General features: G+C 37.5%; 1 protein-coding gene across 1 annotated transcript; it reads right to left on the bottom strand.

The window, feature by feature from the left end:
- Window positions 1-1,915: 1,915 nt before the first annotated feature.
- Window positions 1,916-2,845, bottom strand: LOC150011903 (olfactory receptor 6C76-like). Its single transcript, XM_090275598.1, has one exon. It carries the CDS (start codon window positions 2,843-2,845, stop codon window positions 1,916-1,918), a length of 930 nt encoding a protein of 309 aa, XP_090131724.1.
- Between the last annotated feature and the right edge of the window lie 15,381 nt (window positions 2,846-18,226).

Genomic DNA, 18,226 nt, shown 5'->3' with positions numbered 1-18,226 from the left:
CACAGTCTCTGGGTATTTTGGTTTGTTTGTTTTTTTGTTTTTCCTTCCTTCCTTCCTGAATTCACTCCTATTCAAAATTCCATGAGTTTCAAATCTTTTCTGGTTGGTTGGTTGGCTGTGGGAGGGTTCTGTTTGGTTCTGGGATTGCTACTTTTTTATTCGTGGGCCTACCGCCGCTCTGCTGTGAGCTGTGTTCAGTTGTCCCCTCCTGAGGCACCCTCAGCCCTCCTCAGGCTTGTCCAGCCACTCCCTCCACCCCGTTGGTCCAGCCTGCGCCAGCCAGCAATCCCTGCCCTGCCTCCAGTCGTGTCTCTATTCCCAGGCCACAGCTTCTGTTCTCTTCCCTGTCTATATGCTTGCGCACCCCACCTCTCTCCCTGTCTCAAGATCATTTCTCCATTTTGCAGGACTCTGGCACAGTCGGTCAAAGTGCTGGGCCCAGTGGCACTTTCCTGCCCAGGGCCTCTCCCCTAGTCTGGAGCTCCGCAGCGGCTTTCCCTCGTGTGCTTTTCTCCTTGCTCCCAAACTGTCTCTATTCTGAGCTACAGCTTCCGCTGGCTTCCCTGTCTATAGGCCTGTGCACTCTGTATTTCTTCCTGCCCCAGCACCATTCCTTTGTTCTGTAGGGTTCCAGTGTGGTCGGTCAGCGCAGTGCTCTCCTACCCAGGAGTTCTCCCCCAGTCTGGAGCTCCGCAGCAGCATTTCCCTTCGGGCCCCTCTCCCCGCCCTAAAACCGTCTCCACTCCAGAACCATCGCCTCCGCTCTCTTCCCTACTTACATACGCTGTGCGTCCCATTTCTCTCCTAGTCCCAAACCCGCCTTTTGTTCTGTGGGATTCTAGCGCGATTGCTCAGTTCTCCCCCGATCCAGAGTTCCGTAGCAGGCTTTCTGTGCAGCCCGTCTCCTTGCCCCAAATCTGTCCCTTTGTTCTGTAGGGCCCCAGTACGAGTGCTGTGTGCACCCGGAATGCCGAGCTTTCAGTCGGAGGCTGCAGCTGAAGAGGTTTCCCTCTAGACTCAGATCACACAGTTTCTCCCAGTCCTGGTCATTCACTGTTCTCTCCCTCCTCTGGCTTTTTTGGCCAAATCTTCTCCCCAACTCCCTACAAGAATTCACCCATCAGTGTACCCCTAGCAGGGGGAGTCTCCAAGCAGCACTCGGTTAGTGAATTCTCTGGTTCAGTACTGCAGACACACCGAATCCCAGAATGACTCAGCCTGCAGTGTGTGGCAAACACCTCCACCCCCCTCCACACTGCTCCCATGGTCTCCTCCTTGTTCACGCTATCGGAGATCCACACTCACTCAGTCACTCCTCTCCGCATTCATTCCTGGAGTCTCTCCTTAACAGGAGCGAGCTGAGAACACTGTCTCTACTTTGCGGCCTTCTTCCCCTCTCTGATGATAACTTTTATTTAGCTTTTGAGTAGTTTCCAAAGGATAATTTCTTCGATGATTTTTATAAAAATAAATTTTGGCATTCTTTTTAAATGGTATTCTCATTTATGTAACATCAAATTACTCATGCTCAGAAAATTTTCAGGGCATGTAAATTTAAACAGATAGTTGATAAGAGTGGAAAGAAGGGAGAGAAACTAGTCCAAGAACATGTATGAATGACCCATGGGCATGGACATGGGCAACAATGTGGGAATTGACTGTGGAAACAGCAGGTGGGTTGGGTGGAGGAGGGCAAAGGTGGAAAAATTGGGACAACTGTAATAGAGTAACAATAAAAAATTTAAAAAAAGATACTTGAGTCAAGATAGGTCAAAATGATATCAATGAAGAATAAAACTTGAAGGAAAAGGAAGTACAATATAGTAATGGATGGAGAAATATAGCAATATTAATATTATGTTAGGCACAAGGTTTCATTTAAGTAAAGTTCAGGCTATAAATTTATGATAAAAATTTATTTGAGAAGCATTTTTTTGACCAAGTTTTTAAAGGATTGCTTTACCTGTTGGTTTCTTAAGGAGTAAATAAATGGATTTAACATTGGGGCAACAGAAGTGTTGAGCACTGCTACACCTTTGGTCAAAGCCACTCCTTCTTTTGCTGAAGTTTTGACATACATAAAAATACAACTTCCATAAGAAATAGAGACAACAATCATGTGTGAAGAACAAGTGGAAAAGGCCTTTTTTCTTTGCTCAGCAGAAGGAATTCTCAGAATTGTTTTAAGGATGAATGCATAAGAAAAAATCACTAATGTTAAGGTTAGCATGAGTGTGAATACTGCCAGAAAAAATCCTATGAGCTCTAGGAATGCTGTGTCTGTGCAGGAGATCAGCAGCATAGGAGAAGAGTCACAGGTGAAGTGGTCAATGATGTTGGAGTCACAGAAATCCAGTTGAAGTCCCATGATCACAGGTGGAAAAATAATGAGAAATCCAGCCAGCCAAGAACTAATTACAAGCTGGTAGCAGGTTCTGCTATTCATTATTACCGCGTAATGCAGTGGCTTACAGATAGCCATGTACCAATCATAGGACATAGCAGTCAAAAGGAAAAATTCTGTTGAACCAAGGAGAATGAAGAAAAACACCTGAGCCATGCAAGAATTATAGGAAATGGTCATATCCCCTGTTGCAATGCTGACCAGGAATCTAGGAATGCAGACTGTTGTAAATAAGATTTCTAGAAAAGAGAAATTTCGAAGGAAAAAATACATGGGGGTTTTGAGGTGCAAATCTATTAGAGTAAGTGTGATAATTGTCATGTTTCCAGTTATACTGAGTATATATGTGAAGAATAAAAATAAAAAAATCAAAACATTTTGCTCCGGGTCATCTGTTAATCCCAGAAGAATGAACTCTGTCACAGATGTCTGATTTTTCATTTCTTATTGCTGACTTCTTCCAGGTCTGTAAATGCAAACAAGAAACAATGGTTAGTAAGTAGAGGATTACTTTTCTTTAAAACCACCTCTGCTGCTTAAGAAATATATAATGTAATGGGCCAATAAATTAGCTACCAAGTTTTACTGAATTTTGAAAATATATGTGAGCCAGGACAAAAAAAGTTACACCTAGTATTTGTCTTGTAGATCACTACTTAGTTACTACTGAGTCACTTGATAAGTCTAATAAATGCATCTGTGCAAGAAAAATATACTTATCTAATGTGTTTTACTTTCTTTTAAAAATGAGTTCATATGTGTATGATAATTAGGTGTAAATATAAAATATTATTTTATATTTATTAGAATATTTTACTAACAACCACATTCTCTGAATATAAAACACTTGGAAGTTTGTTTTTTAGAGTTATTTCCCACAATTTTTTCAGGATGTTTCACGTCAGCCCTACCTATACAGAGAATTTATAACTTAAATGAATTAGGACTGAAAAAACTAGTATACACACATATAGTTGTACACATATATTCTTAAACAAACAAACAAAATGTAAAGTTTTTTCTTTCTGAATTAAACAATAACCTATTGTTTTTTAGAAGGGATTCTAACAGCCAAAGTTAAGTGCTCTAAGTTATAAACTGATTAGAAAATGGAAAAAATAAATGAGGTGAGAAATGAAAAATATATTTACAGTTATATAATCTCATGTGGTAGTAATTTGACTGCTGAAACCCAAATACTCTGTTGCCTTACTTTAATTGTCAGTGTTTGAAGCTTATTTTGTAGCATTTCATAGACTTCACTGCTTGTTTCTGCCTCTGATTTTCTTTTTCATACCATACTTTTATAGCATGTAGCTAGAATTTGCTGGGATGATACTGGCTGCATGAAGGGAGACAGAGCATACAGAAGAATAAGTCCAGCACAAAATTCTTGAAGTAGGGAGGCCCTGATAAAAAGATGACATAGTCCCAGTTGCTGGTAAAAATTGCTACATCTAGAGTGCAAGCAAAGTATTCAAGAGATCCTGCAACTTGTGATCAAGGAAATAGTGACATGGTAGCAACAGCTCTATGGGCAGCCCCAAATAGTCAATATATGTTAAGTCTGAAAGACTGAGATTGAGGTAGTATTGCAAAATTTTTCCTTGAGTAACTGTGGCTCTGGTACTAAGTCATTGTTTAGGAGCAAAGCTAGAAGTCTTGGAAATGGGAGAGGGCAGCAGAAAATAGAGCCCTGTCTTAAGTTCTGAACTGGTGACACAGCAGAACCAGAGGCTAAACCTTCTTGGAATGTGGGTCACACTGCCCCCAAAACTAAATACACAAAAGAAGAGGAAAATTGAAAAGGAAATGTGGGATCAGGAAAATAGCAGTGAAACAGGTAAACAGAGGTGAGAAAGTTTTGTATTTTGCTGCTTAAGTAAAGCTCTTACTTCATAAGACAAAGGCTCAAAACCATTAGCTTAGCTTAATAAACCCTAAATTAATGAGTGAAAATCAAGAAATAACTATGGAAAAGAAGCAAGCTGCATGGCATAGGAGTAAAAGTTTGTGAAAAAAAATCTTCACAATGTAAAGAACTATCTCCAGTTGCACAACCCAAAGACAAGCATTTAGTTATCTCTTGTTTTCCAAAATTTACATTAAGAAAACATCCTAATCTTAGATGCTAGGAAAATCTTACTTGGCTCTCAGTTACTTTAGTAAAAGAAAGGTAGGTTATAATAATATTTTTTACGTTCTTTACCTTCCAGCAAGAAGACTTGCTTTTCTAACTATTGTTTCCAAAACTGACTGGTTTTATATTTTTTCTCAAAATAGTCGCAGGGGATTCTTGCAGAGAAACAGAGTTAAAATGTCTCTAGAGAGAAATGGCACTGATAAGTGCACTTTAAATTTTGATGAATAATTTTAATTAGGTATCCTTGGGAAATCATTTTTAAAAAATTAAACATGAGAGGTGTATAGGGCAAAGAACAGTGAGGAACAACTTAAATCCATCTACTTAGACCAATGGGCCATGTCACCAAATCCAAAACCTGACAAGGTAACACACAGATACACACAAAATTATGGACCAATATCCCTGATGGATATAGATGCAAAAATCCTAAACAAAATGCTAGCAAATTGAATGCAACAATATATTAAAAATAATACATCACAATCAAATGTTATTTATTCCAGGGGAAAAAAGGATGTTTCAAAATACACAAATAAATCAATATAATATACCATGTTAACAAAATAAAGGGTAAAAATCATACAAATGTATCAATAAATGCAGAAAAACATTTGATAAGATACAACATCCATTATGATTAAAACACTCAATAACATGGATATAGAAGGAAAGTACTTCAACTTAATAAAGACCATATATAATAAACCCTAAGCTAATATACGCAATGGTGAAAAATGGAAAGCTTTTTCTCTAAGATCAGAAACAAGACAAGCGTATCAACTCTTACCAATCTTATTCAACATAGTACTGGAAATTCTAGCCAGGGCAATCAGACAAGAGAAAGAAATAAAAGGCATCCAAATTGGAAATGAAAAAGTAAAATTGTCACTTTTTTCAGATGAAATTATTCTTTATATAAAAAACCCAAAGACCTCACCAAAATACTACTAGAAACAATAAACAAATACAGTAAAATTGCAGGATACAAATCAATGTGCAAAAATCCACTGCTTTTCTATATACTACCTTCAGAAAAAGAAATGAAAAAATTTTTTCTGCAATTTCAACCAAAAGAACAGAATACCTAGGAATAAACTAAACAAAGGATATGAAAGATCTATATACTGAAAAAACTACAAAGCATTATTAAAAGAGATTGGAAATGAAACAATGAAATCACAAGATATTTTGTGTTCATGGATTGGAAGAATCAACATCAACATTGTTATATTACCCAAAACAACATGCAGATTTAAGGCAATCCACATGAAAATCCCAATGTCATTTTTAAAATATATATAACAAAAAACATCATCATATTTGTATGGAACCACAAAAGACCCCAAAGAACCAAAGAAATACTGAGAAAAAAAGAAAAAAGCTAGAGGTATCACACTACCTCACTTCAAATTATGCTACAGAGCTATGATAGTCAAAACAGCATGGTATTGGCAGAAAAAACAGACATACAGACAAATGGAACAGATTGAAAACCCAGAAATAAATCCACATGTATATAGGCAAATACTTTTTGACAAAGGAGCCAAAAACACAATGGAAAAAAGCAAGCCTCTTCAATAAATGGTGCTGGAAAAGTCAGAAAGCCACATGCAAAAGAATAAAACTATATTACAGTTTATCCTCATATACAAAAATTAATTCAAACTAAGTCAAAGACATAAATATAAGATATGAAACAATAATTTACATAGAAAAAAGCATTGGTATCTCTCATTATTTCTGTGATTTTCCTAAGAAGCTTGATCCACCAATAAAATCACAATGTATTTTATTTAAATAACTTTAAATAAATATGGGGATTTTTTTCCCAAAGAAAATCAAAGGAAAAAATCCTTGGAGATAGAAAATCTCCAAGGAAAGCACACTATACTTAAGCAAAACCATTTTAATTAGATGGCATTGGAAGACATTACTTCAGATGACTAAGAACAATTAAATAATAATCAGGGGACTCTATTTTAGCTCATGGATGTAGAAATACCATATGATTTTACTCATGTGTGGAATCTAATGATCAAAATAAACCAATGAACACATTAAAACCAGAGGTATGGATACATGGGACAGACTTACAGATCTCAGTGGGAAGCAGGTGGGGGGAATAGAAGAGATTAGAGAACATATATACATATATGCATAACCCATGAACACACACAACAATGATGTAAAGATGGGGAGGGGGGAGGTTAGGGGAGCTGGGTGGATGGAGGCAAAGGGGGCAAAATGGGGGTCATTTGTAATAGTATTAACAATAAATAAAATAGTTAAAAGTTAAAAAAAGATGGAAAAAAAGTCCACTTTTATTACAACATAGAAAACCATTAAACTACAAATTAAGCCTGGAAATGATTAATTAAGCATTTGCTAGAAATTTTATTTTTAACAAATTACTATATGCTAGCATTGCTAGCAGGAGAGTATGGAGCCATTAGAGGTTACAAACAGAAAAGGTTTGCACTCTTTTCTATATGCTTTTTCTAGGAAGCCCACCAAGGAGAATCCTGAGCCAGCACTAGCCATGGTGTGTTTTTTAAAATATGACTCCACATATAAGTTATACCCTACAGTATTTCTCTTACTCTGGCTTATTTTGATTAGCATAATACTTTCCAGATTCATCCATGTCATTGCAAAAAATTTTTTTTTACTTTTTATTTTTGGTTTTTTAATTACAGTTGTCCCATTTTTCCCCCATTGCTCCTCCCCACCCAGCCCACCACTTCTCCCACAATCATATCCATCCCCATTGTCCATGTACATGAGTCATTTATACACGTTCCTTGACTAAACCCTTCCCTTACTTATCCCCCTTCTCCCCTTCCCCCTCACCCCTGTTGACTGTTATTCTGCTCCTTGTCCTATTTAGTTCTTTTGTTTATGCTGTTCTTTAGTTTCCTGTATTAGGTGATATCATATGGTATTTTTCTTTCTTTGCCTGGCTTATTTCACTAAACATAGTTCTCTAGTTCCATCCATGTTGTCGCAAATGGCAAAAGTTCCTTCTTTCTGCTGCATAGTATTCCATTGTGTAAATGTACCACAGCTTTTTGATCCACTCATCTACAGATGGGCACTTAGGCTGTTTCAAAAACTTAGCTATTGTAAACAGTGCTGCTATGAACATAGGGATGCATAAGTTCTTTTGAATTAGGGTTTAAAAATTTTTCGGGTATAATCCTAACAGTGGAATTGCTGGTTGAAAAAGCAGTTCCATTTTTAGTTTTTGGAGGTAATTTCATACTGTTTTCCATAGTGGCTGCACCAGTCTGCATTCCCACTAACAGTGCAGTAGGGTTCCCATGTCTCCACACCACATCCTCGCCAGCACTTGTTGTTTGTTGATTTGTTGATGATGGCCATTCAAACAGGTGTAAAGTGGTATCTTATTGTGGTTTTTATTTGCATCTCTCTGATGGTGCAGTGATGTTGAGCATTCTTTCATATGTCTATGAACCTTCTGTGTATCCTCTTTGAAGAAGTGTTTGTTCAGGTCTTTTGTCCATTTTTTAATTGGGCTGTCTGTCTTCTTTGTGTTGAGATGTGTAAGTTCTTTATATATTTTGGAGATCAATCCCTTGTCTGAGGTATCATTGGCAAATATATTTTCCCATATGATTGCTTTCCTTTTCATCTTGATAATGTTTTCTTTTGCTGAGCAGCAACTCTTCAGTTTGATGTAGTCCCATTTGTTTATTTTTTCCTTTATTTCCCTTGACTTAGGAGATGTATGGGTGAAAATATTGCTACATGGGATATCTGAAATCTTCCTGCCTATGCTTTTCTCTAGGACTTTTACGGTGTCATGGCTTACATTTAAGTCTTTGATCCATCTTGAGTTTATTCTTGTGTGTGGTGTAAGTTGGTAGTCTGCTTTCATTTTTTTGCATATCCCTATCCAGTTCTCCCAGCACCATTTGTTGAAGAGGCTCTTCTCACTTCATTTTATGTTTCTTCCTCCTTTATCAAATATTAGTTGACCATAGAGGCCTGGATTTATTTTTAGGCTCTCTATTCTGTTCCACTGATCTATATGTCTGTTCTCATGCTAGTACCATACTGTTTTGATTACAGTGGTTTTGTAGTATTGTTTGGTGTCTGGTATTGTAATTCCTCCTGCTGTGTTCTTCTGTCTCAAGATTGCTTTTGCTACTCGGGGTCTTTTTTGAATCCATATAAATTTTTGGATTATTTATTCTAGGTCTGTGAAATATGTCATTGGTATTTTAATAAGGATTGCATTGAATCTGTAAATTGCTTTGGGTAGTATGGCCATTTTGATGATGTTGATTCTTCCCATCCAAGAACATGGTATTTGCTTCCATTTATTTGTATCTTCCTTAATTTCTTTCTTCAATGTTCCGTAATTTTCAGTGTACAGGTTTTTTATCTCTTTGGTTAAGTTTATTCCTAGGTACTTTATTTTTCTTGTTGCTATAGTAAATGGCATTTTTTTTTTTTTGTCTCTGTCTCTGATATTTTATTGTTGGTGTACAGAAATGCCTTCAATTTCTGTATATTTATTTTGTACCCTGCTATTTTGCCAAATTCACTTATTATATCTAGTAGTCTTTTGGTGTAGTTGATAGGGTTATCTATGTACACTATCATCTCATCTGCATATAATGATAGTTTTACTTCTTCTTTCCAAATTTGGATGCTTTTTATTTCTTTTTCTTGTTTGCTTGCTGTGGCTAGGACTTTCAACACTATGATGAATAGAAGTGGAGGGAATGGACATCCTTGTCTTGTTCCTGATTGCAGGGGGAATGCTTTCAGTGTTTGTTCATTGAGTATGATGTTGGCTTCCGGTTTCTCATATATAGCCTTAATTATGTTAAGATATGCTCCCTCTATTCCCATTTTGCTGAGTGTTTTCATCATAAATGGGTGTTGTACTTTATCAAATGCTTTTTCTGCATCTATTGATATGATCATGTGATTTTTGTCATTCATTTTGTTTAGGTGATGTATTATATTTATTGATTTGCGAATAATAAACCATCCTTGCATCCCTGGGATGAATCCCACTTGATCGTGCTGTATGATTTTTTTGATGTATTGCTGGATCCTGTTTGCCAATATTTTATTGAGAAATTTAGCATCTATGTTCATCAGTGATATTAGCCTGTAGTTTTCTTTCTTTGTTGTGTCTTGACCTGGTTTTGGAATTAGGGTAATACTGGCTTCATAAAAAGAGCTTGGGGTATCTCCCTCTTCTTGAATTTTTTGGAATAGTTTGAGGAGGGTAGGAGTTAGTATTTCCCTAAATGTTTTGTAAAATTTGCCTGTGAAGCCATCCAGCCCAGGGCTTTCATGTGCAGGGAGAGTTTTGATTACTGTTTCAATTTCATTCTTTGTTATTGGTCTGTTGAGACTTTCTACTTCTTCTTGATTCAGTTTTGGAAGGTTATATGTTTCTATAAATTTGTCCATTTCTTCTAGGTCATCAAATTTCTTGCTATACAGTTGTCTGTAGTAATTTCTTACAATCCTTTGTATTTCTGTGGTATCAGTCATGATTTTTTCCTCTTTCACTTCTGATTTTGTTTATTTGGGTCTCCTCTCTTTTTTTCTTGATTAGACTGGCTAGAGGCTTGTCGATTTTGTTTATTTTTTCGAAGAATCAGCTCCTAGTTTGTTGATTTTTTGAATTGTTTGTTTGGTCTCTATGTCATTTAATTCTGCTCTGATCTTGATGATTTCCTTCCTTCTTCTTGCCCTAGGCTTTGTTTGTTGTTGTTCTAGTTCTTGTAGCTTTAGGGTTAGATTTTTTATTTGAGATTCTTCTATCCTTTTTAGGTATGCCTGTATTGCTATAAACTTCCCTCTTAGGACTGCTTTTGCTGTGTCCCATAGGTTTTGGGCTGTTTTGTTTCATTGTCATTAGTTTCTAGAAATTTCTTGATTTCTTCTTTGATGTCATTGTTAACCCATTCATTATTTAATAGCATGTTATTCATCCTTCATGAGTTTGGGTATCTTAGATTTTTTTCTCTGAGGTTGCTTTTTAGTTTCAAGGCACTGTGGTCTGAAAAGATGCTTGATATTATTTCAATTTTCTTGAATTTGTTGAGGCTTGTTTTGTGTCCTATCATGTGGTCTATCTTTGAAAAATGTCCCATGTGCATTTGAAAAGAATGTTTATTTTGCTTCTTTGGTGTGAAAAGTTCTATATATATCAGTTAAGTCCATGTGGTTTAGTGTATTGTTCAATGCCTGTGTATCCTTGCTGTTTTTTTGCTTCGATGATCTGTCTATTGTTGATAATGGAGTGTTAAAGTCCCCTACCATGAGTGTGTTGCTGTTAATATCCTTCTTGTGGTCTTCTAGTATTTTCTTTATGTATTTGGGTGCTCCTATGTTGGGTGCATATATGTTTGTCAGTGTTATATCTTCTTGATTGATTGTTCCCTTATGTATATGAAATGTCCTTTATCTCTTTTCATTGCTCTTCCTTTGAAATATAATTTGTCTGATATGAGTACTGTGACCCCAGCTTTTTTTTCATGTTCATTTGCTTGGAATACTTTTTATATCCCTTTACTTTCAGTCTGTGTAAATCTTTTGTTTTGAGGTGTGTTTCTTGTAGATAGCAAATATGTGAGTCTTGTTTTCTTATCCATTCCGCTACCCTATGTCTTTTAACTGGAGCATTTAATCCATTTACATTTAAGGTTATTATTGACATGCATTTATTCATTTTCCTTTGTACCTGTGTTCCTCTCCTCTTCTTTTCTTCTTTTTCTTAAAATATTCCCTTTAGCATCTCTTGCAATGCTGGTTTGGTGGAGATGTATTCTTTTAGTGTTTTTTTTGTTTCTGAAACTCCTTATTTCACCTTCCATTTTGAAAGAGACCCTCGCTGGGTAGAGCATTCTTGGTTGCAGGCCTTTGTTTTGTTTGCTTGAAATATTTGTGACCATTCCCTTCTGGCTCGTAGTGTTTCTGTAGAGAAATTCGTCGATAGCCTTATTGGAGCTCCCTCGTATGTTATTTGCTGTTTTCTCTGGCCGCTTTTAGGATTCTCTCTTTGTCTTTGAATGTTGCCATTTTAATTATGATGTGCCTTGGAGTGGGTTTTGGGGGGTTCCTCTTCACTGGGACTCTCTTTGCTTCTTGAACTTGCATAACTTTTTCTCTCATCAGGTTGGGAAAATTTTCTGTCGTTATTTCTCCTATCAGCTTTTCTATTCCTTATTTCTCTTCTTCTTCCTCTTTTATTCCGATGACTCAAATGTTGTTTTTCCTCATGCTATCCTGTAATTCCCTTACATCTTGTTCATATTTTTTCAATATTTTTTCATTTTGTTGTATTGTCTGGGAATTTCTTTCTACATTGTCCTTTAATGTACTGATTCAATCCTCTGCTATGTTTAGCCTGCTTTTGATTGATTCTACGGTGTTTTTCAGTTCAGAGATTGTATTCTTCATTTCTTCCTGGTTCTCGTTAATAGTTTCTATGTCCTTTTTTATGCTGGTGTAGTTCTCTGCAAGTTCCCTGTAATTTTCTTGGAGCTGTTGGTAACTTCCCTGGAGGTTGTTGTAGTTGTTTTTGAGCTTGTCGAGTATATTGAGCTTCTTCACCCTTATTGCTTTGAATTCCATGTCTTATATTTGGGCTATGTCTATTCCGTCTACCTCTCTTTCTAAGGATTCCTCTTTTCTTTTCATTGAGAGGTTGTTTCTGCATCTTACCATGTTGGATTTCTCTTGTTTGTTTTTGTTATTTGGGTTTGTCTGCTTTGACTTCCCACCTTTGTGGTATGAGATTCTTTATAGGAGATCTGGGGGATTCGGTGGTGCAGTCTCTTTAATCTCCTGAGCCTGATGTTCTTGGGATACCCTTTATGTCGTTTTTTAATGCTCTCTGGTTATATTTCAGTTGCTCTTTGGTGGAATCTTTCCTCTGGCTAGTTGATTGAGAGTCACTCTGTCCATTTTGTCTTGAGTTCTTTTGTGGAGATGCTGTTAAAAACATAAACAAACAGCCCAGGCAGGAAACCCACACCCTCAAAAACACCCCCCACCCTCTCTCCCGCTATCATCAGCAAATGAGCCAGTATTAATATAAATGTAGATAGTCTAGGGCTTTTATACTATAGGAAGAATAGATAAGAGTTGTTTTTAAAGAAGAAAAATATGATTTTTGAGAGAGGGGATGATAGACTAATAATAGTAGCAAGTAGTGTCGAGACTTAGCCTCGATCACGGGTTCCATTTCTTCCCAGTGAGCCTCGTACCAGTCAGCGTTCTTCCGCTCTTTCTTCCCGTAAGCAATAATGGCGGAGTTGTATATGGCGTCGCGGAGACGTGACCAATTGGATTCGATAATGTCATCTACCGCCATTCCCTCGCCGAGTGCATCTTCCATCCTGTTGATGAATTGCTGGGTCTTAACTGGGTTGCTGGCACAACTGGTGTTGATGCGTGGGCGACCCTTCATCTTGGAGTGGTGCAACCTCTTCGGCGTTATGCGCACCTTGCTTACCATGAGGGCATGGTCCATGATCGAGGCTAAGAGGAAGGCCCTACTGGCTTACAAGGCCACGCCTACTCCCAGTACACTTCAAGCTCTACGGGCTGCCAGGAACAAAGTCCAGAAGACCGCCCGCCACTGTGCCAACACCTATTGGCTAAACTTGTGCAGAAGCATCCAGGAAGCCGCCGATATAGGCAACGCACGAGGAATGTATGAGGGTATCAAGAAGGCAACAGGCCCAATCCCCTCCAAGATCGCCCCCCTTAAGTCCAAGACAGGTGAGGTCATCACTGACCAGGAACAGCAAATGCGGCGGTGGACCGAGCACTACCTCAAGCTGTACGCAACGAGGAACACCGTAACAGACACTGCTCTTAACGCCATCCCAGACCTACCAGTCATGGAGGAGCTAGACACCCCACCTACTGCAGCAGAGCTCGGCAAAGCCATCGACCGCCTCGCTTGCGGGAAAGCACCAGGAAGCGACGGAATCCCTCCAGAAATCCTAAAGAGCGGGAAACCAGTCCTGCTACAGCCACTCCACCATCTACTCTGTCTCTGCTGAAAGGAGGGTTACATCCCCCAGGATATGAGAGACGCCAACATTATCACCATGTACAAGAACAAAGGAGACCGCAGCAACTGCAACAACTACCGGGGCATCTCTCTCCTCAGCGTCGTCGGCAAAGTATTCGCCCGGGTCGCTCTTGCCCGCCTGCAGACCCTTGCTTCCTGCGTCTACCCAGAGTCCCAGTGTGGCTTCAGAGCTGGCCGATCAACAGTGGACATGATCTTCTCCCTATGCCAGCTGCAGGAGAAGTGTCACGAGCACCATAAACCACTCTACCTCGCCTTTATCGACCTCACGAAGGCGTTTGATCTGGTCAGTCGAAGCGGACTCTTCAGCTTGCTACGGAAGATTGGCTGTCCACCACATCTGCTTGCTGTGGTCATGTCCTTTCACGACAACATGCACAGCACGGTGTCCTACAACGGCGCAACCTCTGAGGCCTTCCCAGTCAGCAGCGGAGTAAAGCAGGGCTGCGTCCTCGCGCCTACGCTGTTTGGAATCTTCTTCTCCATGCTCCTCAATACGCCTTTAAGGACTGCAGCGAGGGTGTCTTCATTCACAGCAGATCCGATGGCAAGCTCTACAACCTGGCCCGCCTACGAGCCAAGACCAAAGTCAAAGAGGTGCCCATCCGTGAGATGCTCTTCGCCGACGACGCAGCCTTGACATCACACTCCGAAGAGGGACTCCAGCAGTTAGTCACTTGCCTTTCCCACACATGCAAGGAGTTCGGACTAGCCATCAGCCTGACGAAGATGAACGTTATGGCTCAAGGCACGGGGACTCCCCCATGCATCACCATCGACGGATACACCCTGGAGGTTGTCAACGATTTCGCTTACCTCGGGTCCACCATCTCGAGCTCTCTGTCAGTCGACTTGGAGGTCAATCGGAGAATCGCCAGGGCAGCCACAGTTATGGCCAAACTGAACCGGCGAGCGTGGAACAATTCCAGCCTCACTGAGAAAACCAGACTGCGCATCTACCAAGCCTGCATACTCAGCACTCTCCTCTATGGCAGCGAGACGTGGACCACCTACGCAAGGCACGAAAGGAAACTCAACAGCTTCCACATGAGGTGCCTGCGACGCGTCCTGCATGTCGCCTGGCAGGATAAGGTCCCCAACACCGAGGTGCTGAAGCGAGCCAACATGAGCAGTTTGCATGCAGTTCTTAGTGAGAGACGCCTCAGGTGGCTCGGCAATTTGCAATTCAACATTATGCTTATGACACATTATTCAAGTTCTTCACATTGATCATCAATAAAACAATATACTTTGAATTTAAACAGCTATTATGCTTCAGTGGTCTCGACTTCAGTATGCATTCTGTATTGCTTAATCATATACATCAAATAAATTCATTTGTCTCCCAAAGAAACAGTAAAAATAATCTTAAAACCTTTGTTCAGAGAGTGTGTAGCACTTAAGAGCATTAAATAATCACAATTTCTATTTAATTCTAATCATTTTATGGAACAAAATGTTTTATGAAACTCATGGATTAAATAAAAACTAAATATCTCTCAAATACTGAATGTAAATGGCATATTACACCTATCTTCTCAGATCGAGGCAGTAAGTAGTAAGATGATGCTGAAGGAGAATACTGTTTGCATTACACATGAGAAAGGCAATCTGAGATTTCAAAAATAAGGTAGCATTCTCACACTTTTCTGTAATAGTTAAAAATATGCAAAAGGCTGTCTTTATAGTCTCTGCATTCTCAGAAACTAAGCTTGAAGGCAACACATAAAGGGCCAACAAGCAATTGTTGAATGAATAAATGGCAATGGTTCTAATCATGATCAGTTTTTCCATGTCATTATTAAGTGGAAAGATGTCAAACATCAAAGACCAGCCCAACACTTCTGTGGTGTAGAATAATGGAACCTCAGCCCCAGTCCAAAACATTGTAATGAAGTCTTAATATTTTCCCTAAGATCAGAGAAAACCCTGTTTGTTCACAATTAAGTTTTGCCATTTAAAAACTGCTAATTTTTTTCTCTGTTAAGCTTCTTGTGAAATTATTGATTATTACAAAAATAAAAATATTCTATTCTTCTTGCTCTGATTTGCAGTCACTATCACTTAAATATTCTATTGTAAATTATGTACTAATTCGGATTATTGTTTAATGCTTGGTGTCTTGAGATCACCATCTCTGTGGTGCCTTTTGTTTATTCATCAACTGATACCCCTGAGTCCATTGTAAAAGAAGGAGATAAAATTATGGTTAGCCTGAAAAATATTACTTCTGTACAAAAGGTCACATCATCTTGCCTGCCAAGCTTATAGCTTATTTCAAGTATCCTAAAACAGCATAGGTAAAATATTCTGGGATCCCCAGATCCTTAGAGAAATTTGGCTTTATATATAGAAATGGGTTTATGTATGCTCTTTTTTATTAACATTGTTGGGAGCTCTTTAAATTATTTTTATTGTCAATATCTTGGATATCTGGTGACAAACACAAAATGACAGAGGAGAAGCATGGAAAAAGCTTTTGAAAAATCCCAAAACACTTGGGCTTAAGTAAATCAAGGAAATCATTTTAAATGACATCGACACAAACCAGTCATATTTATCAAAAATGTAAGTATATCTTTGATAGTTTCTTTCAAAAATATACCTTTGCTTTAAAAGTGTATATTTATGCTTTATACAATTAGTCTCAAATATGCAAAACACTATGTATAAATGAAATTCAAACACACAACTCAGGAAATATATAAATGAAGCCAATTTTAAAACTACTATAATTTACTTGTTTCATGAAACGTTGTTCATTGTGACATATATACTTTGTGACTGATAACACTACATGATTTTTTGGTGTTCTTATCTAGATATCTCTAATACCATTTTTAAAATAATTCAAGACAGCATATAATCATTTTTATTAAATTTATATGGGATGACATTGGTTAATAAGGTAATATTGGTTTCAAGTGTACATTTCTATGATACATGGTCTGTATATTGCATTTTTGCCCACTACCTAAAGCCAGATCATCTTTCGTCACCATATATTTGGCCACCTTTACTCCCTTCCTTCTCTGGTTACTACCATACTGTTGTCTGTGTCTATGAGTTTGTTTTATATTCCACATATGAGTCATTTTTGTACAAAATTCCAAAAAACTTTATTGGTGTGCTGAACTATAAGCGGATATATTTTATGTTTGAGTAATCTACACTGTAAATTTTATACCTTGTAAAGGCTAGCACCCATCATATAAAGGGAAAAGATAGAAACAATACATATCTTATGACCACAAAGGGAATGAATGATTGAATGTGTGAATACCCTCCATAAAGTTTGTAGATGAACATTTTGAGTAAGTTCATTAACATATTATTAATTGGCTAATCCTGAGAAAATACTATTCCTTTTGAAAGCTCTGAAACCCCTGAAGAATATAGAAAACAAGGAATACATTGCAGACTTAGGCAGGCTATCTGAACATTTAAGTTTTCTTTTTTTTAATGATCTTAGATGACAACACATCTAAAGTTTTTATGGAAAATAACAACTTTAAACAGGAAAAACAATTAAGCAAACCTTGTATAACATCAAGAATTATCACCTGTATTCTACTCTTCCTCAACTACTTGTAAATCACCCATTGTCACTTTTGAAATCTAATACCCCATCTCCCACCTCCTTTCTCCTTTGTCCAAAAATGTTATATATACCTATTGTTGCTTCACTCTGTCAGGAATTTTCATGGACTTATCATGTGTATGTGATAAACCCCACACACATGTTTTAAAATTTGTCTTTCTCCTGTTTAAAAAAAATATCTTGGAAGCCATAAATGGAAAAGAAAAAGAAAAGGTGGTAGTCTTTGCCTCTCTAAAACTTAAATTTAATGTTGAAATATTTTGTCTTATTATTCCTCAAGAAAAGCATAGGCAATATTGTGGGAGAGTGATATATCATTTTAGAAATAAGTAAGAACACTTGCAGTTTACAAAAATAAAATTAGGACTTAAGTAAAAGTCCTGTTTTAATATCAGAAGCAGACTCATGATAAGTAAGCAGTAAATAAAAATACATTCAAGAATATATTTACAATCTTACAAAAGACTATTACAACAGATTAATAATTAAAACTAGAATGCCTTGCAGTGCAGATATTGGAATTAGATTGGGTACCCTCCCATTCATTGAATACCTCTGTATACTATTATCAGAAACACATTACTATACCAGATGGGCAACTGGATTTTCTTCATAGATTGTAAAAGTTTGAATGGGCAAAAAGAAAGAAAGGCTTATTCAAAATAGCAAAGTTAAAAAAATAGAGAACAACAAAAAATATGTATTCAAAGACTATTGTGATGTGCTGGAAAAGCTCTCAGAGTTTTATTTGAGAAGGGCAATAATGTCTTTTTTCTTGTTTTCAGGAATATATCAAAATATTCATAGAACAGATATTTATACAGAAATGTGTGAGAATACAATGAAGAAAACACAGAAATAATGAATTAATATTTGCTATAATACAAAACAAAATTGTTAAAAGTATTTTGTTTCTATGTACTACAAAGTCATTTTTCTCTAAAAGAAAAAGGCAGCAATGATTTTTAAAATTTATTT

Source organism: Furipterus horrens, unplaced genomic scaffold (assembly GCF_987537825.1).
Source record: "Furipterus horrens unplaced genomic scaffold, mFurHor1.1.pri manual_scaffold_4, whole genome shotgun sequence".
Classification (NCBI taxonomy): Eukaryota; Metazoa; Chordata; class Mammalia; order Chiroptera; family Furipteridae; genus Furipterus; species Furipterus horrens.
Note: the sequence above shows the minus strand (reverse complement) of the source record. Positions and strands in the feature narration are given on the sequence as shown.